Here is a 21,722-nt window from a genome sequence, read left to right as displayed (position 1 = left end):
AGCAACTGATGTGCCAGAGATTTTGGCTCCTTCAGCCAGATGTTGGTGGCACAATTCAGACTTGTTCATGTTTTGAGAAAATGAACCTGATCTTTGGGGCTTGTACTACAGTATTTCTAGAGAATATTGCAGAACCATTTATTTTAAAAGAAAAAAATTACAAGTGTCATAATATATTAAAAATAGTGGCAAGAAAATTAGAAATTTTATTATATTGCAAAATCCAGAAGTAAAAATTTTGCTGGCTGACATTTAGCATTAATATGTGATGTTGATCCTTCTTGAAAGAGCAAAGATTGGCTTTTAAAGCTTTTTTTTTTTAAATTGCATTCAGTCTCATCTTCAGTTTTGAGGCTCGTGTGTACAGAGAGGATGAACTTCATTACATGCTAATACTTTAGAATGAGTCTGTGTCTGGACAGTAATTTTTTTTGGTATGTGTGTCATTGTTGAAATCATAGTTTGACTTTGATTCTGCATTGATTCCGAATATTCCATTTCATGCATGATCTTTCTTTCTGAAGCTATTCAATGTCAAAGATAAAATCTGAAGTGTTTAATCACTGGGTATCCATTGAGAATTTGTTTGATGTGAATTGGCCTGCTCTGTTAGCTGACAAAAATTAGTGTGGCATGTGCTCTCTTTAATGAACATGTGCTAAGTGAACTGTGAGAGGCTTTCCAACCAAGTGTGAGGTTTTTTCATTAAAGTAGTTCTGCTGAGCTTTAATTAGTTTTTAAAGTTAGATTTTCTACTGTGTTCTGAAGTACCTGGCAAATGAACATGAGGAGTATTGTCCTTTTCTTAGAATTACTGCTCATGTTAGTGGCAAAAATGGTGAATTCTTTCAAAACCCTTTTTCATCATTTTGCAAGTTTTGTTGTGGGAGGCAAAGACAAACCAATGGATGAAGCATAAAAAGTGCATGAAGGAAGGGTATCTGCAAAACATTGAAATTGGCAAAGAAGGATTTAGCAGAAATTGGTTTTTATTATGGCTTCTGTCAATCTTTTAAACTTATGTTTGTGCAAAACATTCAGATTGTTGAATATTTGGCTCTGAGGAAAGTATCTCCCTTAGTTCCTCATCCTCAGATTGAAGTGCTTACTGAGCCTCGTTAGAATTCTGTGGCACAGCAAGAAGAGAATTCTTTCTAAAAAATGTCAGTGGGCGGATGGGGGTGGTTGTCCTGAAAACCAAAGCAAAACACTCTTAAGGCCTTCCTTGCTTGTCCTGAAAAATGCAAAAACCCCAACAAAACAACAAAAAACCCCCAAGCCATCCATGCAACTGCTGCTCTTCTGTCAGTTGTGTTTGAGGAGGAATCCCCTCGCACGTAGCTTGGTGTGAGGGTTGTGTGCCCGAGGTGTGTCAGTGGTGCCCATGTGCTGGCAGCTGTCCCTGCTGGCTGCTGCTGGGCTCGGGGGTGGATACCTTTCAGTTTTGTCCACTGGGCAGACTTTATTTAAAAGTACAGTGAGTGTCAGTGTTTTATACTAAATGGTGAATTCATCTCTTGCCAGAGTCCACACGAGATAACTCTTCCAAGAGTTAACTTCTGAATTTAGTGTGACCTATCATTATCCCAGTTCCATGTTTGTGTTTGCAGCACCAGGGGATTTTCCTTCATCTCTTAGCTGCTTGTTTTATTGTCCTATAAGGGAATCATAAAATATGGTTTTATATGAAATATAGTGTACTGATGATGATAAATGTGAAAAAGGCAGACATTTTTGGAGACCAGTAGAAATCCTGAATCTATTCTATTTTGAATTAATGTAGGTCTGAATTGGTAGTGAATTTTAAGTAATAATCTTTATTGAAATGTCTTTCACAATCACAGAACATTAATACTGTGTAATTGTGCTCGAGGTTGGTCCAGTAGACAAATGCATTCCATCTTCTAGTTTTGGAATAGTGTATCATGAGTGAAAAATGAAATAAAGTGTTTGAGGTGCTGTTTGCATGTTAAGCCGGTGGCCTGCAGGGGTTTCATGCTTTTTGGGGTGTCTTGGTCATTTTGCTGTTGGAGTCCTTGTAATTTTGCTGAAGTGTTCTTTGTTGAACAGGACAAATCCAGAAAATCTTACATTAATTTGCTTTTGTTTTTGCTCCTGAGACAGTGCCCTGTTGTAAACTAAAATCACACATTCCTGAGTGTAAACCGATCGTGTGTTCCCAATGGAAATTTCAGGAATACTTGTGGCTACTTTCAAAATGTGGAAATCTATTTATTTTTTTTTCCACTTGTTTTTCTTCCCAGCTTTTGGCACTGACTGCGTTCATCTGCATAGAGACCATCATGGAATGCTCCCCTTGCGAAGGCCTTTATTTCTTTGAGTTTGTGAGCTGCAGTGCACTGGTGGTCACCGGTGCTCTCCTGCTTTTGTTCAGTCTGAACCTTCACACAAGAATACCCCAGATCAACTGGAATCTTACTGTAAGTTGGTGCAAATTCTCACTCTGTTAAAAATAGCTGCAAATCTGGTTTAAGTTTGGTCTTTGGTCTTTGCTTCCTCCTGTTTAATATTGTGTATGAGTGTTCTTTATGCTGAGTGAAGTATAAATTTTACTTATATTTACTTTGAATGCTAACAGCAGAATGTAGCTGTGAAATGTAGCAAGATTAAACTACATTAAATAGAACTAAGATTGTGTTCTGGTAGATTGTCTTTGGGAGGACAAACTTCCTGCTAATGCCAGCAATTATGCTTTGTGGATGAAGTGGATAAAAATGAAGCCTGCAGTTATTTAACTTTGACAGATGCTGTATTTACAGTAGCCCATTGTTCTCTCTTAACCTGGGGGTTTTTTATACTAGGACGAATTTGCTACATATATTTTCTTACATGGACTAATACAATCATTGCGCAGTAGTGTAGAAAAATTAAGTGTTTTCTGTGAAAACCAGGTGTTTTGTATTGCCTACACACATAACTATTAAGCATTGACTGGCAATGCTTAATGTGTTCTCAGATATAAGGAGGTTTAGGAAGAGAACTGCTGGCAGTGCACATTCCTTTTGTACAAGTCTCTATTTTCATGCTGTATTATGAGTTAAACTTTCAGATTGGGTTGCATAAACACAGGTCACAAAATCAACATGTTAAGTCACTCTAGCAAAAGATCTGTCAGCTTCAAGGACAATATTTATACCAACTTCTTTGGACAGTACAGATCCAATTGTGCCAGTGATCTGTTTTATGTTACAACAGTAATTTTGCAAGTACTGTTGGAGTCCCAGAGGTCTTTAGGCTTCTGTGTGATTTTTTAAAAAAATTGTTTAAAACATAATTTATTAATGTTGCAGTTTGCTTCGTTTCTAAGCCTAAATGGCTTGTTTAAATTGAGACTGGAACATGGAATTAGATGATCCTTTCTACCCTGGGCCTGCATAATCTATTGATGAACTCCTTCTTAAGAGCACTTGGTAGATAGACCAGGTGTTCTGTGAGCTGTGGCTGGTAACTGCACAGGAATTATCCCTCTGAGGCAGCATCAATTGTCTCTGCATAGCACCTGTTAGGAGATCTTTTGGGGAAGGTGAGGTTAAAAATCCAATCAGCTGTGCTGTGGGTTTTTTTTGTTTTGTTTTATGAAGGTATTTTGGTTTTTGAGCAGTGGTCACGTTCTGAGCCCCCTGCCTAAACAGCATTGGAGCAACCTGAGCAGGTTGGAGATCAGAGCAAAAGGCACCTGGAATACACTGCAGATGCTTTGCTTTAGTTCATAGTGCCAGATGCAGAGGGAGAAGGAATTTGCCATGATCTCCCAAGTCTCATTCTGTTACTTGTGTACTGAAGATGAAATGCTTCTTCCATCCTTGCACCACAGTTCTCCAGAAGTGAGAAGGGAACTGGCAGCTTGTGTCTTCCATGAACTGATGACACCGTCCTTCTTCCTGGTATTTCTTATAGATTTCAACAATCTGATTATATTTGATTTTTATTTATAATTATTTGATTTTAGCAAACAGGTGGGACTGTTCCTCTGACAGGAGTGAGGGAGTACCTTCTTTAATTCAGAGTGCTTGGGACCATTCTGTGATTCTACAGCTGTTCCTGCAGTACAGAGTGTGAGATCAAAGGCTGCTGATAAAACACCTGTGGGACATTACTTTGGCCAAGTTAGTAGAAATTTAAGAATGTAGGGTTCTGGCTGATTTTTTTTTTTCTTTTGCTTATTTTGGCATTTTATTCTTTACCATTTAAATGTATGCTCATACATTATTTGCCTCTTTCAATATTTATTACTTTCCTGTGTTTTGATGGGTTTTTTTATACTTTTGCAGCCTCTGTATATGACACAGTTACTACAGGAGTTGCTTTCTGTACAACAGTCTTTCACATCCCTGAGTGCTTTAGGAGGAAGTCACTCCTGCTTATGTATAAATTCATCAAGATATGTGCTTTTAAAAATATATATGACTTTATAATGCGTATTTCCCTTATGGAAAGTCTCTAACATTGCTTTTAGAAGCTGTGTGAAAAGAAGAGGCTGTTGCAGTGCTTGAAGGAATTTAATCAACTTAAATTTAGGAAGAAATCTTTCTTTAAAAACAGCACTTCTTCCTAGAAACCATTGAAACCATTTGCTTTCAAATGATCCTGTGTATTAGACAGTACCTGGCCATCAACTACTATTGTCCAACACAGGATTATTTGCTTTAAAAGTTTATTAAAATTAGAATTCTTCCCAGCATGTTGTGGATATTGGCAGATGTCCCCTGTCCCTGGCTGGAATGAAAATGTGGATCAGTATAGACTAGGATCTAACAGATATGCAAAGTTGCTAAATTTTTTTAAATATGTATTTTTAGCCGTTTGGGGAAAAGAGATTTGTTTTGATCCTAATTAGAGACTCGCCAGTCATTTTCATATTTTCCTGAGGTAAATATGCAAGAAACATGGAGCTGGTGAGGGCAGAAGAGAGCCTTGTCTGGGTGTGTTGGAGAGAGGCGGGTTTGTTCCAGCAAGATGAAAGAACAGTCACTTGTCTGTGTTGTGCAGCACTATCAATATTATGCAAAAATGCAAAAGCTGGGGAACCTGTCAGTGGAAATTTGCATTTCCTTTATGCCTCACAGTTCATAGGGAGCCCGTTCTGCAGGGAGACAGGAGTGGCCCAGGGGAATGGGGAACACAGCAGCTCCTGCTCCACCAGGAGCTCGGACACGTTTGCTTTCAGAGAGCTAATGAATTTTGCCATAGTTTTGTCTTTGCCTAAATGATCCTTTTGTCGTTTTTCTAAAATTCATGGTTTGGGTCTCATGTGATGTGCAGGGAGAGCTGAAGCTCTGGTATCCAAGGGGTGAGCGTGAGCTGGCCCTGCAGGAGCAGGGCTGGGCAGGAGAGGTGCCGGAGCCCCGGGGGCTGCAGTGTGACTGGGATCCTGTGCTGGGATCCTCTCTCCTTCTCAGGGAGACCCCTCAGAGCTGCCAAAGAGCTGGGAACGCTGGAATTTGGCAGTGTCTCTTGGATTTGTTTGTGTGACAAGAGAAACCCGATTATCTGAGTACCAGTGTAAATCATTGCACAGTCAGCCAGTAGAATGAACTGTTTGTGTGGGTGCAGGGAAAAAAATCTTCCAAGACTTTTTGACCATTGATTTTTTTGGTTGTAAATTACTTTCTTGATGCACTCACTGGAGTTATGGGAGTGTTTTTGCAGTTCTGACTGCAGAGTACTTCAGCTGAGAGCAGCCTCAGAAGTGAGGCACAGAACTGGGCACAGCACAAAATCAGTTCCACTGGGCTGGACTCAGTCCCAAGGAAGCAGCAGGGAGCAAACGGGGAGCCAGGTGTGTGTGTTCCAACACACGGAGCAGCTGGGGAGCTCTGTGCTGCCTGGACACTCGATTTCATCATCTCTGCAGGGCTGGGGTTCTTCACTGTGTGGCAATGAAACCTTGTATGCAATGCAACTGACACTTGAAGGAGTTGGCAGAAAATTTCATGTGGTGCACAAATGACAAACTGTCCTGTGCCTGCCTTGCCTCTGCAGGGTGTAATTCCAAAGCTGTAGTTCACAGGCCTTCACAGGGCAATCTTGATCTTTATTTCTATTTTTAATTTATTTTCCCCCCTTCTGTTTTGAACAAACGTCTTGCTTTCCTTAGCTGTTGAATGAAAAATCAGTCATCCTTGACCTTTATGTTTACTGCTCTCAAAATAGTAGTACCTATTGAGGATAAAAATGAACATTTTATAAGTTTAAAAAAAATTGTTAGAAGGACTGTTCTCATTTGGTGCATGGTGTAAATGTTATTCTGTAATAAATGCAGTCTCAACTTTGAAATGCAAGAAATACCATGTATTTTGGTAGTTATTGCAGGTGTGGTCTGTTGCTTTGTGACAGTAACTTTCTGAAATTGATGTTTATGGACTCTTATTGGGGAAGCAATGCTTAAGTGGATCTTGTGTTTACTAAGGTAACTCTAAATAAATGAGGGAAAGAAGAGATGGCAATTAATGCTCATATGGTTAATTTGGTTCTTTCTACCTAGCACTTTTTTTTGCTTGAGGAACCATCTTTTTATTTTTAGTTGTGGTGCAAAATACTCAAACAGTGTTTAATAACAGAGCAAAATTATGTGAGTTTGACCAGAGGTGCTTGGTTTAGAGGACTGACTGTTTGTAACCTTCAACTTGATAACTTTATACAGAAGCAAGGGGAAATGTTCCCAAACCTTGCAAATAAAGTACTGGTTGGAGGAAAAATGAGGGTCGTTGTACAAAAATTTAAAATAAGAATTAAAGAAATATTAATAACCACACTCACCCTCCCTTCCCCTGACAAACAAACCAGCAACCCCAAACAAAACTAAAAGGAGATGTTACTTGGAGCTCCATCTTCTGTGGAAGATAAATCAGACACCAGCAGGCCACTGCTGTCACCTTTTGTGGCAAAGTCATGCTGTTGAAATCTGCAGGCTTCTCCAGAGTGCATTAGTTTAGTCACTTTAATCTCCATCTAGATGTAAACGTTTGGATTTCAGAAAGCAAATGGCAAGGCCAACCACCAGTTTAAATGTCATATCTTTGTTCACATGAGTTACAATTGTGATATGGCACTGTCTGCCTTTTAAAGGGTACCTGGTCACTTGTGCAGGATGAAATACAGGATAAAAAGGCAGGGCAGGAATTTTGATTGAATGGTTCTTAAAAGCTTGTGTGAAGTTGTGGACAGCTGTGGATAAAGGCATGTGGATGTTACTGAAGCCTCTGAGCATCAGAGGCAGCTCCTGGTGATGTCCCAGCCTGGAAGGCTGAGCAGCAGCTTGGAAGCTGAGGAGCTTTGCAGCTGTCAGGAGCAACTTGTTGACAGTTTTCAAGTCTGTTAAGACCTCTCATTTGTAGCACCAGTTCAGCTTTTGCATCCTCATTAGTCCAGGAGCCATACCTGCCTGGACCCTTAAAACCAAGAGTGTAGGATGATCACAGAATCATGGAATGGGGTTTCCCACCTTTACAGCAGAATCAGCAGAACAAAAGCATCGTCCTTTTTTATAATAAAATATTTATCTTGGCATAAGCCCTTCTTCATCCATGAGTTACAACATCTCTGCCTTGTCCTCCTTCTGAGTGGGACAGAGAGCAAATCCATGGCCTTGGATGCTCTCCTTTGGACTGACAGGACCACTGGGGACTGAACAGAATTACTTGCAAATAAACTAGCAAGTGACCAGAAGTAATTTTGGAAAGGAGAAAGGGAGCAGCAGCAGCCTGGAGTGGATTTGATTCAGCTCAAAGATTTGATTCTGTTGTGGATGGCAGCTCTGTACAGTATTTTATGGCACAGCATACTGTCTCATGAGGTTGCTGTAATTTCAGCAGAAATTCTTTTACCTCTGTGATGTGGTTTTACTTTGTCTATAAATATAATAGCAAGAACTTCAGCTCCATCATGGCCAGATTTGAAGCAGCTCATCTTTTTTCAATTAGTTTATTCTTCTTATTGTCACGATTATTCATTTTCTCTTACGTGGAAAAAATTTAAGAGTATTTTAGGGAGGGTTCTTTACTTCTTGCTTTTATTTCTGCTCTGACTTCGCCCAAACCCCTTGTTTTTTTCTTTTCTTATCTTTCTGCTCTAAGTAGTAGCTCCCACATTTTAGATTAAAAACCTCCACTGCTAATTGCATCTCTGATGGTACCATTACATGTGTGTGTGACAGTGTCATTGCTCCTTAAGCTCCCAACAGTCTGCTCTGGGGGTATAAAAGATCATTTTTGTTTTGGCTTTTTCAGAAACCAGCCTTATTGTAGGAATGTAAAGCAATTGTTAATTGCATTAGAAAGGTTTGACCTAAACAGGGCAAATGAAATTGCAGAGATGAATAAATTGGAGCCTCAAGATAGAATCAATTCTTTAGATTTAAATTGTTGAATTCTCTGTAAGGAATTTGATATTCTTTGTAAAAAGTAAACTAGAATAAAATGCCAGTGATGATGACAAGTTTCTGATATACTTATATCAAAGCACGTTAGGAAAGGCATCAGCAGTTTAATTTCAGCAGGATTTTATATTCTACAGTATCTCAAGAGTTCTTGAAAGAAGCCTTCAAGGTCCATTTGTAGCGTGGAGCTGGGTGATAAATGTGTCATGTTGTGGGCAGGCCTGGTCATCTTGCTTACACTGGGCTCCTTTGGAAAGGTCCCCAAGGTGGTTTTAAAAGTCAGAGGTCAGCAGGATTAATTAATGAGCACATCTGACCCCATAAATCATAGACCATCATGTATCATCCATGTCATCCTTAAGTATGGTACTAAGGAAGTACAAAATGTGTCTGAAAAAGCATAACCTGGATTATAAGAAGTGAAAGGGTAGAATATTAAATACAGCTTTGGTTGCTTGTTCTGATGATTAGGTCTCCTGCAATTAAAATTAGCTTCATTTTGAGTATTACTTCTGCCTTAACTTTGCAGCTGTTGATTTTGTTTTGCTGTTAATTTTGTTGGCTTTCTGATGTTAAGCTTTTAAAACAACCAGTATTTTTGATTGTTTGAACACTGGAGTCTTCATGTGCACAGCTCAATCTTTTTAATATTCAAAGCAGTTTAGGTTCTTTTGATTCATACTGTGAGAAATTCTCTCCTCCTTTCAATAACTTCTGTGGCTCTTTTCTGTACCCTGTCCAATTTTTCAACCTTCTTTTAAAAATGTGGATACAGGAACAGGATGCAGCATTCCAGTGTCCCTTGCAAAGTTAAGATTACCACCTATCGTGTCCATATGTCCAAAGGAGTGCAAAAGTGATTTTTCTCCCTTTTTTTTGGTCATGGCAGCACCTCTTGAGATGCTTGCCTACAGTAATTACTAAGTTCTTCTGGATTATTTCTTCTAGGATTTGTAGATGCCAAATGTACTTTGGTAGTAAAATACACAGCTTGACCTTGAGTTGAACTAATTTAATTTTTTTTTTTTAATTATCCAAGAGCGTAGCTGCCCTCTCCTCAATATTTAGTTTGCACATTCTTGGTGACACACATGTATTTACATAGAGACTTGGTGGAAATGTTGAACACTGTTGCAGATACAGTGAGACTTCCCCTCTAGTGGGAAAAAGGTTTGTGCAGGTGAGAACCACAGCTCGTGTTGGCAACTGCAGGAGCCCAGTTAGAGCTGTAAACTCAGAGCTGCAGAGGGGCATGCTTGCAGAAATTGTGGAATGCCCTTTATTTTCTAATACCTCTATTTATATAAAGTTTAAACTTTATCTCTGCAAAGCAAAAGTTCTATAATTAAAACTGCCAATAGCTAGTTAATAGAATTTGGATTTGTTTGATGTCCTAAGTGCCAGGTAGCATCTATCTCAGTAAGCTTGAGCAGGGATAAAAAACCTCTCTCTTTACACAGGCAGGTGAAAAATTGGTAGGAATTTGTGAGACTCACGATTTGGTTTTGTTTCTTTACTATTTGATAAAGAGTTTGGGTCTTACAGGGCTCATGACATCTGGACATGAGAGTGGAAGTGGCAATGAGCCATGGAAGCCTCTCTGATTCCTTGGGAAGGTCCCTGTTGGAGGTGAGGATCAGGCCTCAGTGATGCCTCATGCAGTCTGTACACTCAGTTTCGGTAACCAGCTGTTGCTGAGTCAGTACCCTCAAAATAGTTTCCTGTGAATTAACACCGTGCCAGAAACTTCCATTTCTACAGTTACTTTCTAAAACATTCTGTAATCATGGCTAGGAAAAGAGGTGTTTTGGGGGTGGCTGGATGGCACTGTTCCCTTCAAAGTCTTTGTGCTGTGTAACTGGAACATAGTTATGGGATTCATACCCAGCAGAGTCAGTTCAGAGTCATGTCTTAAATTTTCTAAGCCTGACTTCTTATTGCACTTCACAAGATGCACTCTGGGGCAAAAATGAAATAAAATCATCTTTAAAAAATGGAAAAAGTGAAGGAGCTGTAACAGGAAGTGAGCCTGCCTTGCATGTGGGAGAAGAGAGTCAAGTAGAAGAAATTGGCCTTGAATTCTAATTATTGTGATTGGTTTTATATGGTGGGAGTTGCTGTGTTCACTGTGGTTTTGTTTTGTATGGGTTTTTTGGTTTTTTCTTCACCTCAAGCCTGTAAGTTGCACAGCAATCTTGTATGCAGGTTTTCTTTCCATCCCCTCTGCCTATGGTAGTATTTGCTTCCCACTTCATGTTTGTGCTGAATTGTCCTTTCTTGATCCCTCCACCCTGACCTCACCTGTTCATCCATGGTTCGTTCGTGGTTTGGGAATGGTGTTCCCCAGCTTAGTGGGAGCATGCAGATAGTGCAGTGTCCATACACATCAGATGTGAAAGGTATCCTGATAACACACTGAACACCTTGTCCTGAATGAATCTAGACTTTGTTTCTTCTGTTATTCACACCCTTGAATATTTTTTCCCTCGAGTCTGATCGGTTTGTCTTGTATTGATATGATTATTTTTGTGCAAATACCTGCCATACAGAATTCTTCCTTTGGTTCCAGTGACATGTTAATGACCCTGTTTGAGGTGAGGCATGGCAGCAGCAGCGTCTGAACACCAGTGACATGTTCAGCACATGAATTGTGTGTAGCAAGTTGTTTTTCTTGGAACAAAGCAGGGGTTTTCCCTGAGCATGTTGCTGTGCTTATGTTCTAAAATGTCTGCCTGAAACACCAGTTTTATGCAATAAATAGGTAAAAATCTCTGTGTTCTTACACTACTGGCAGCTGTTACTCACAGAAGTGGCACAGGATGCACAGTTTTGTGCAGTGAAGGCCTCAAGGAATGGGTAGAAAAGCTCCTGCCTGGTGTCTGGGATGTGGGATCAGAGGTTCTGCAGTGCCCAGTCTGACAGCCAGGCTGGTTCAGCACCTGCTGGGCTCTGGCAGGGTGAGCCCATCCCTGTGCCAACAGCTCTGCCTGGAGCCAGCCTGGGCTGAGCTGATGGCCCAGGGCTGCAGGGTGCTCTGTGTGCTGTGGGACTGCAGCAAATGCTGCTGCTGGTCCTGTGTGACTGCCTCTGCCTTCTGTGCAACACCTGAGCACTTGCTGCAGTTCTTGTTCCACCCTTCTGTGTCATCACTTCTGATAAAGCAAACAATCATCATTTAGTAATGCTATTGAATTTGTTTTTTAGGATCTGGTCAACACTGGACTCAGCACTTTCTTCTTTTTCATTGCCTCTGTAGTACTTGCTGCTTTAAACCATAAAACTGGAGCAGAAATTGCTGCTGTGGTAAGAATTTAAACTTGTTTATATCTGACCCTTATCTTGCATTAAAACTTAGAATTAACTTTTACTCATTGATTGAATACACCTGTTGCTTTTTCCATCACAATTTACTTCTAATTTTACAGTTTGCTATAAGGTAGTTCTTACTTTAAGAGTGTTAACATCCTTGGAGCTTTGTCTTAAGGCTTGAGGCAAGAATAGTAGAAAAATGACTTGCAGAGAACACTTTGCAGTTGAACTTGCCTTTCTCTATAGCTGCCTTACATGATCCTGCTCTATGTTGCAAGCCTATGGAAAAGTTAGAGCCAAAAATTCAGAAGAAATTGAAGCTGCTTACACATAATTTGCTGAGTTCTTGCTCAGTACACATGATTTTTTGTTCTGTGGAGTGAATGTAGTAGCACTTCAGGGTTTTAAATCTACAACAGTCAGTTCAAGCAAATTAATTTTGTGCATGAGTTGGCAACCTCTTTTTATTTTCTTTTTTATTTTCTTTTCAAACCTGGTTTTTAAAATCCCATGAGTCCTGCAGAAGCATAGAGGAAAAACTGCAAAGCAGCTGCTTCTCCAGGCTGAGGCTCTGGACTTGTCACTTTTCATGGGCACCCTGAGGAATGAGCTTTTGGATGAAGGGCTGGTTTCTTTACAAGGGGGTCTTCCACTGGGCTGCACTGCAGGATTTAATTGTCATGTTGGTAGTCAGAGAACTTTGTTTTCTGGGATCATTGATCTTAGTCACTTTTGCAGATTCTCTAGTTCATTGAAGAAGAAAAACAAGTTCCCAGGCCGTGATGATTTGTCAGTGCAAATAATGCAGGAAACTGAACTTCTGAGGACTTTGCTGTGAAAGTGCTTTTCTTCTTGTTTTCAGAAATTGTCTTCGACAACTCTTTCTGCTTCTTGTAGGTGTTTGGTTTCCTGGCAATGGCAGTGTATGCTGTGAACACGTTTTTAGCAATTAAGAAGTGGCGAATGAGCAGCAGGCAGCAGAGCAGCCGCCAGACCAGCGACTACATCCGCGCTCGGACAGAGTCCAGGGAGGTCGTGCATCGCCCGGAGATCCAGCGCCTGGACGCGTGACACTGACCCTCAGATGGGACTGAAAGGGAAAAGAAGCACTCAACTCCCTCATGGAATAAGGGTTTTTGCTTTATTTAAGGAGGAAAAGGCAGATCCGAGGGTGGCGAAGGATGCCCAGCCCTGCACGTGAGTGCAGAGATGCATTGAGCCAGAAGCTGTTGTCACGGAGGCAGAAAATGTTGGTCATTCAAAAGGAAGGTCCCTCCAAGCTCTCCACATATATATGTGCATATATTATATAGCTCATAGAATATATAGTATATAACATATATATGTGCTGAAGTACGTTTCTGTTTTGGATAACTGCACAGTAGTTTCCTTCCCCCTCTGAAGATCCACTGTTCCTTCATCTGCCCCAAAGACAGAGCAGCCCTACCCTGGCTGGGTGACAGAGGAGGGAAATGCACAGGTGGAACACCCAGATGTGCCAAGGAGCCAGGGGCACACAGCAATAACTCAGCCACGGCCCGTGTCAGCCAGCGGGGTCTGTCCATCCCAAACTGTGTCTGTCTGTCCTCCTGCTCCCTCCTGCCCTGCAGCCTCTGGCACACCTGCCTGGCTGCTGGATAACCATTCCATTCCACGTGTTCTCATGGATGCAGCGTGCTGAGAAAGGGCCACTGGCCAGCTCTGAACTGGGCTAGGGCTGGGATGGTCACTGGTGGGGGTGCACTGAGTGTGAATAGGTGGTTGTCTGCTCATGTTGGGACACATTCCAGTTTTCAGTCCAAAGTGGGAAAATAAATATATTTAGGAGACAGGGTGGAGGAAAGGGGCTTGAGGGGCACAGTAGAGAGTGAAGGGGTTGTCATCCTATAGACTTACATTCCAGCCATGGCTTTCTTTTTCTTTTTCTTTTTTTTTTTTCTTTTTTCTTTTTTTTTTAAGGTTCAACATTTCTAGAAATTGTTGCTAGAACTTGCTTTCCCTCCAAGCCCAGGGTAAGGAAGAGCTAGCAAAAATTTATGTGCTTTTAAAGTGTTCCTAAGGTTGCAATGTTGTGATTCATGTAAAGTAAATATTTCTTTTTGGAAGGATGGTTATTCTAAAATTAAACCCATTGGTAGTAGGTAAACCTGATTTTTATTTTAACTGGGTGTTTCTGCAGATTTTTTCCCCTAATAGTTCTTTGGAAAATGAATTTAGCTAATTGGAAAATAATACGATTGTATTGATTTGTTTAGAAATAGTTTTACTTAACTGAAGGGTTTTTTTATTTTCCTTGTACTTCCAGTGAATGAATTACATTTTCTCTACTCACAACTCAAATTCAGCAGTAATTGGCTAGACAATGTCACAATATTATTAGGAAGATGTCTCTTCAGATTTTTCTGTTTCTTTGGTGTTTTTTATCTCTGTAGTGCATTATTTGGCATTTGTGTGCCTGTGTGAAGACAGTGTGTGTGGGAGAAGATCTCTAGAGCTGAACTCCTTTCTGGTGTGAGGAAAATGAAAATCTGTGGAATTAGTGGAACTGTTTGCCATGTATGCCTGAGTTTCTGTGTCCTGATGGAGCTGCACTCCTCAGGGTGGGTGCAGTACCTGGAGCCTTAAGAACAACTGGCAGTGTATGGTGGATAAGTTATTTTAACCATGAAAACCAGGTGACACCAAACAGGAGATCAGGAGAAGTGCCTGGGCTTTTATAATACTGGAGGGAACTGGGATAGTGAAGGTGTGAACCTAATGCTGCAATATTCAAATTGAGCAGCAGAGAATTATTTTGATGAGTGAAAAAAGGTGACAAAGGTGATGCCTTTTCATTTTTTACTGACATCTACAGTGCATTTCACCTTAGGGGCTAAGATGGAGATTAAAATTCAGAGTTACTGATGAGGTTAAGGAAAATTTGCATTTTCTTAGTGAATGATGGTTTACCAGTTCCTATAGTAAAATTTTATTGTGCTTTATTGGATGTAATGCCAAAGGGAACACCAGTTGAAAAGAAGATGGAACCAACTCTTGGTGTTGGATTAGAACAGAGACATTTCACAGAGGGTTGTCTCACCTGGGTGCATTCCCTGAGCAGTACGTGACAGTTCCATGGCCAGGGTGGTAAGAAAGAACAATTTGTTACTGCCAGAACTGCTGTGACAGCCCTGCTGTTTGCCAGCACTGCCCAGGCCTGGCAGAGTTTGCAGTGTCAGTCATTACAAGACTTTCGAAAGTAGCACAAGCACACCCAGTCTGGAATTGTAAACTGCCATCAAAGCAGTCTCTATAAAGATTGTAAAAAACCCCAACCCAAACCAGACAAAACCAAAAAAAAAAAAAACCCCAAACATCCCACACCAAAACCAAAATCAAGCCAAACTCACCTACTGAGATCCAAAATACAGTTCTCCAGAAGATCCATGCTTTTGGAGTGGAGCTGCCATCTGAAATCAGGGACCAGGATGGTGTCCCAAGGGGATTTTGTCAGGAGTCTGTCCTGTTGCTGGCTGCTGGCCAGGGCTGAAGGAGCATTCCCAGATCCTCTCCTGTGCTCCCTGGGCTCATTGTGGTTGGGGCAGAGCTCTGGGAGCTCTTGTGCCTCTCTAGGTTTATGAATTCAGTACCTTTCAAATTCCTTGCCTAGAGAAAGGGTAGCTCTGGGGTTTTGTCTGGAGTGAGCTCCCAGCTCCTGTTGAGCTGCAGTGACAGGAGCAGAGTGGGGCAGTCACACCTCCAGTGCAGTGCAGTCCTTGGGCAGTGGTGCTGGAATGGCCTTGGGGCTGCTGCAGGTGGGATAAGTTTTCTTCAGCTGAGAATGGCAGGATTTATTAGTTCCATCACACCCTGAGCTTAGCACACTCTCAGGGTGGAATCCAAAAGAGAACATTAATTTTAAAAACACTATCTGATTCACTTCGTAAAAGAAAAGCAAATGTAAATTTGTAATTTCCTAATTTTTGGGACCAAAGATGATTTTTAGTGTTGTACACTATATACTTTCTAAAGTACAGTATATACTTTCTAAAAAATCTTGAGCTATTATTGCTCTGCAGAGACATTATTTACTATTTGGATTATGTGGAAGGGAAATAAAGTAGCTGTGAGAGACAACTACATTTGAAATATTGAGATACTTTGATGTATATGTGGCTCGTTCCCCCGAGTTAATTTTACACAGTGTATTGGAGAGGTACTGTTAGATAACTGCAGTCACACAAATAAACCCTTAAGGAAGAAAACAGGGTAGAAAGTTTAAATTTTTTTTTTACTTGCTTAGAAAAGTGACATTAAATTGCTTCTCTCTCAGTCTTGCTTGTAATTGCCAGCACATAGGGATAATTTCTTTTAGTCCTTAAGGGTGCTGTTAGCTCCATAAAGGGACTCAAACCCCAAAGTAAACAGAACCAAATTAGAGCAAACACTTGAACTTGGTAGGAGCAGGATGCTTGAAACAGTAATGGTTTGGATGAGTCCCCTTTGGTCAAACAAGGCCCTTAGACCTGGAATCTCTGTGTATTTCTGTGTGTAGAAATGACTAAATTCTGCATCTTATGCCCAGACATCAAAATATTAAACAGTAAGATCTGACTGGAGCAGCAGCTTGGGAGTTGTTACACAGTGCTGGAAGAGTCTGTTTGCCTCTCACTGCCCAGGTGAGGTTTGTCCCACATCCTTGTGCTGTGCAAATGGCCCCAGCAGGAGCTCCTAAAGCCCCAGAGGAACTGAGTTATGTGTCTGAGGAAAGCCAATTCCTTCTTTCTCTCCACTTTTTCCTTTCATTTGGAATATTTGTGCCTCATAGATCTGATGCTTTAATATTTAATTCTTGCTAAGCCTTGTTTGTTGGTCCATGTAGTGTGTCTGCTGCAGTGCCAGGAAGATCAGAACGTGTCCAGATCCCTTTATTTCAGCTCTGGTGCTCTTCCCTTTCCTGATGGCTTAGGAGGCTTGGGCTGGGTGGTCTTTCCCATGGGACTGTGGGAAGCTGGTGTTGGTGTGAGATTCCTGGTAGGAGCCATGTGCTTAGAGCTTGGGAGGGGTAGAGATTGATCTCCCTGTGCCTTCTGAGAGACAGGCACTGAGCTGATATTTCAGCCTGTGTTGATCACTGGATTCAGGAGCGCAGCATCAGCAAAGATCTGTGTCTTGGTAGCAGCTCATCTTTCACTTACAAGGTGTCTTTGACATGGGGTTTCAATAAAAGGAGCAGCGTGTGTCGCTTCTTCACTGGCTTTGTCATGAGTTGCACTCTGCGTCTCGTGGCACGGTCTGGACTTGTTTCACCTCTCTGTATTTCATTGCTGCTTCTAGAAAGAGGAGGGGAAGATTCCCACTCTTCCCTGAGGTAATAGTTTATTTTTTCCCCCTGTGAATTTTTCTGTCCCATGTGCTGCTTGCCCCTCCCAGCAGAGCAGAATTGGTGGTTCATGGACACAGCAGGAGTGGATCTGCTGCAGGCTGCACGGGGCTGGTCTGAGGCAGTGCACCACTAGCTTTTCATGAGCTTTAAGGTCTCTAAATGAGTTTGGTGTTTGGGACTGTTCTGCTGTTTTGGGGATGTGGAGGCACAGCAGATGCTTACCTAATATGTGGCTTTATTAATGCAATCCTTTCTTCCTTCCTCTTCCTCAGCCTCTTTCTGTATCTGTTATTTTCTCGTCTCATGACAACTTTGTAATAATTCTACTGTTTTCTTTCGTGAGGGAAAAAAACTCACCAAAAATCTAAAATAACCAAGAATGATGTTTTTTAGGGCATAGTTAAAAAAAATGAAACCAAACTTAATAGCAGTTCAGACAGTGTAGACAATAATATCCTCTTTGCTGCTCAGCTGGGATACTGAACAGCTTTGTTCATGGAAGAACATAAAGAACAGTTCTTGTCCTGAGAGCTCTGGAGCCAAAAATCTTCAGCAGATACTCGGGATAATAAAAAGGCACAGTCTGATAAGGAATTTGAGATGTGAGGAGGACACTTGACAATCCAGTGCTTTCAAAGGGATGGATACATGGACAGTAAGAACCCATAGTGGAGAGATTGTGCACCCATGGTGGTCCTGGTGATCTCAGCAGCTCGGGGGGGCTGAGAGAGGGCTGGGATTGCCCAGGCTCAGCTTCCAGCTGGCTCGGGGCTGCTCCAGAGGAGCTGCTCCAGAGGAGCTGCTCCAGAGGGGATCCAGGCTCTGCTCAGTCCCACGGGAAGGAGTAAAGCCAACGTGTGGCACTTCTGAAAATCAGACACTTGGCTCACTTGTAGCGTGAAATAATGGATTGTTTGTTGTCTGGAGGGCCAGCAAAGCTCAAAATTACTGTGCAGATAGAAGTGTCCTGTGTGTGGATTTTAATGGCAACAAAAGCATTCTAAAATGATCCTGAAATCAGTACAAAAACACACGGAATGTTTGAAAATACTTCATAGAAATTATGCCGTGTCCCCTCTCTTTATTTTGACAGAGGGAGTTGGTTAAAATGAATTTATTCAAATACTCAGGAAATCTCTGAATGACATTTTAGAGGTTTTTTCCTGGTATATTATTTTCCCTGTCAGCCACTTGGCCACCTTGAGAGATCTGCTTGACGAAGTCAGTGGTGCTGTCCAACCTGAAAGGGTTCCCTTGTTTTGGTCTTTTTTTTTGTGTTGTATTTTTTAAAATCTGTCTATAATTTAAACATTTGTATGCTAAAAGTAATCTTTAAAAAATCTGCTTACACTGTGATTTCTGGTAGCCTTTAATTTAGAGTATACAAAACAATCTAATTTTCTTTTGGGATATGCAGCTTTCAAAAGTGTTCTTATATATGCCCAGAAATGAAAGTTGTCTATTTATCATAGGAATGTGATTAGATAAAATTACCTATCCAGAATCCCAGTGCAGCTCTTCCATATATGTTGGATGGAGGAGTTAATGAAATTGCCTTTTAATCTCTATGGGTTAATAAATATTTTTTTATAACTAGCCACAGATATTCCTTTTTAAATTATACTTGGCAAACAGAAGATATTTAATTTTATATACAGTATACATAGTTACCTTGATTGACATATTTATAACATAGAGCTTTGTGTTTACTACGAAGGTTTTATCTGTATCCCATGGACTTCATGGGTAAAACTTTAAAAAACCAGTTAGCATTTATGGAAGGATGTGGGAACTTTCTTCACGGCTTCAGAATGAGGACATAGGAGCGTTTAAAAAGGCAATAGCCAGATTGTTTTAACAGAGTATCTGGGGGGGTTCTTATTTTTTGATTGGGGCTGGTCCCTACAGCTATTTTAATAACATCTGGATGTGAGTAACAGAATGGAACTTGAGCATCTGCCTCTTGTGACTGTCACAGGCTATTGTCTAGAGCACAGGAAATTTCAGGGTATTGTATTGTTTTGCTTTGGACAAATGTCTCAATAGACATATTTAATTAAAACCTTCATGTGTCTGAAAGAAAACATCCTCTCTTAACTAGGCTGATTTATCACTTTTGGTAACCTTTTAATCCCCAAAGTAGTGTTGTCTAAATATTTTTAGTGATGTTACAGCTGTCCTGATGTCTGCAGGTTAAAGTGGTCCTGGCTAGCACCCTTTTATTACAACAATTGGTACCTTCATTTTTCTACTGTTTATACTTTAATCTTGAATGTTTACTGGTTTCTGTTGTTGGATCTTGTGGAGGGAGAGTGTCTTAGCACTACAGCTCATCGAGCTTTAACTCATACACCACAGTCCTGGCGTAAGAAAATACTTTGATTTATATATTGTGGCCAATTTGTTGCATTTTAAAATGATTTCTATACTTTAGACACAACATTTATGACATAATAGGACGAATGACTTAGCTAATCATTATATCTGTCTAGACTTACTCTCTTCTGTGTTAGTGTCATTTGAAACTGTTTGTATATGTTGAAGTTTGTAAGGGTTCAGGAACCCACAATAAAATAGTAAAGTATGTATTTATTTCTCATTATAATGCTCGAATTTGATTTGGAAGTTGACACTTTGTATGTCTTTTCACAGAATTGTAAACAAATACCGAAAAACTGCTTCACCTAGGGTGCCTTCCATGTGTGGTACAAACACTTGTCATTCACAGGAATAGAGATGTAAATTTATTAATCCAGTAAACACTATTTTTGTAATGTGAGTCACTAATGCAGCTCTGGCCTCGTTGTGCTTTGTTCCCACCAACACCAGGTTTATGGCTGCTGTGGTCACTGCCTTCCCTGCCTGTGTGCACTAAATCTGACCCCTAGAGAATCACAGATTGCGTGTCCTTTGCTCTGCCCTCAGCTGCCACCTGAGCCTGGAGATGAAGCACATTTCTGGTGCTCCAGATTTCCTTCCTTGAGCCTTGTGGAGGGATGCTCAGTGTGGGATGTCTGTATCCTCAGGGCTGACTCTGGGTCCTCTAGACAGACTCTGCAGCCCAATCCAAACATTCCAATTCTAGCTCATCATGCATGATTTACAGCTTCTGAGGAGGGAGCATCCAGGCCTGACCAAAACACTTTGTCCCTCTGGGTTACAGTTGCTGTGTTGACAGGTTTGTAATTGCAAACAGCTCAGAGGTATTATGGAAGTACCAGGTTAGAATTCCATTCAGGCTGAGCAAAGGGGATGCAATTTTCCTTTTATCACATGAGCACAAGTCTGTGTAATCTCCTTGGTACTTTGCTTTTGAAGTAAAACCTGCAATGTTCTGTCCTGGAGAATCCTCGGAGCATCCTCTGTGTGCGAGTGCAGCACCCGACTGTTGTCCTTCCCTGGGCAGTGCCCCTCGCCTCGGGGGCTGCAGGCCAGGGCTCCGCTGATCACCAGGTCCTGCTGCAGGGCGGGAGGAGTATCAGCAGCCAGCACACGTTCACCTGGAGACAGTTCCCAGCCCTGAAGGGTTTCCCATTGTCCTGCTGAGTTCTGCAGTTCTCACAGAGCCCGGTGCTGCAGCAGCTGGTCCAAAGTGGTGCCTCCAGCTGGGAGCACCTTCCTGCTGTGCCCACAGCTGGAACTCACTGGTGGCAGAGCAGCAGCTGCCAGCTCTGGCTGGGAAAGGTGTCCTGGGAGTGCTTGACCAGGCTCAAAGGCAAGGTACTCTGCAAGAAAACACAACCTCCAGCTTGTTCCTGCACCAGTAACCATCTTTCAGTTTGTTGTGTCCTTTCTGTTGGTGTCTGTGCTAATCAAAAAACACAAGCTGAAGAATTCTAAAGTCTTGCAATACACAAAGCAGTCTTGGTTTTAAAATCCATTCTGTTGCAGCATAATTTAAATGGTGTATTTATCAGTTTTAAATGTCATTTTGCTTTCCCAGTCTTTTGTATATGGGCACAATACTTTTTGTACATTTTTTTTTATTTAGTTGTCTTTCTGTCTTTTCTTTCTGGTATTGGAAGATTTGAGCTCTCTGGGTTTTCACGGTACTCTTCTGATCATTCTTCATAGTGGTAAAAGTCTGTATTTTTGTATGTAGGAGAAATGGTAGTTTTCTAACACTTAGCCCAATCAATATAGTACGGAATCATTTGTGAAGGACTTCCTGTTTAATAAATGGACATATTAAAGTACTAAAACAGCATCTTCATCTGTAAGCATGGCCTGGGCTGGGCTGGGTTGGGATAATTTTCTTCCCAGTGGCTGGTGTGGGGCTGTTTTGGATGTGTGTTGATAATAGGGAGATGTTTTTGTTATTGCTGAGCTCACCAAGGCCTTTTCTGCCCTGTGTGCTGCCACACTGGGGAGGGGCTGGGGGTGCCTGGGAGGTTGGGGGTGACACAGCCAGGACAGGTGGCCCCAGCTGACCAGAGGGATATTCCAGACTTTATGACATCAGTATATGAAGGGGGAGAAGAAGGAGGAAGGGGGAGGTTTGGAGTGATGGTGTTTGTCTTCCACAGTCACTGTTCCAGGGGACGTGGCCCTGCTCTCCTGCAGGTGCTGAACACCTGCCTGCCCATGGGAAGCAGGGAATTGATTCCTTGTTTTGCTTTGCTTGTGAGTACAGCTTTTGCTTTCCCTATT

At 41.4% G+C, this 21,722-nt stretch overlaps 1 protein-coding gene across 1 annotated transcript in view; it reads left to right on the top strand.

Moving 5' to 3' along the window:
- The window catches only part of CMTM4 (CKLF like MARVEL transmembrane domain containing 4), a 37,172-nt gene extending 15,898 nt beyond the window's left edge, over window positions 1-21,274 (top strand). The window contains exons 2-4 of the mRNA XM_042027648.1: window positions 2,265-2,441; window positions 11,603-11,701; window positions 12,605-21,274. Coding sequence (XP_041883582.1) covers window positions 2,265-2,441; window positions 11,603-11,701; window positions 12,605-12,778 — 450 coding nt within the window. The 3' untranslated portion in view covers window positions 12,779-21,274. The remainder of the gene's footprint in view (window positions 1-2,264; window positions 2,442-11,602; window positions 11,702-12,604) is intronic.
- The last annotated feature ends 448 nt before the right edge of the window (window positions 21,275-21,722 follow it).

This window comes from Corvus kubaryi, unplaced genomic scaffold (assembly GCF_017639235.1).
Source record: "Corvus kubaryi isolate FWS band 111438036 unplaced genomic scaffold, C.kubaryi_AGA036_p1.0 37300, whole genome shotgun sequence".
Lineage (NCBI taxonomy): Eukaryota > Metazoa > Chordata > Aves > Passeriformes > Corvidae > Corvus > Corvus kubaryi.
The sequence above is the reverse complement of the archived record's forward strand: the minus strand, read 5'-3'. Positions and strand labels throughout refer to the sequence as shown.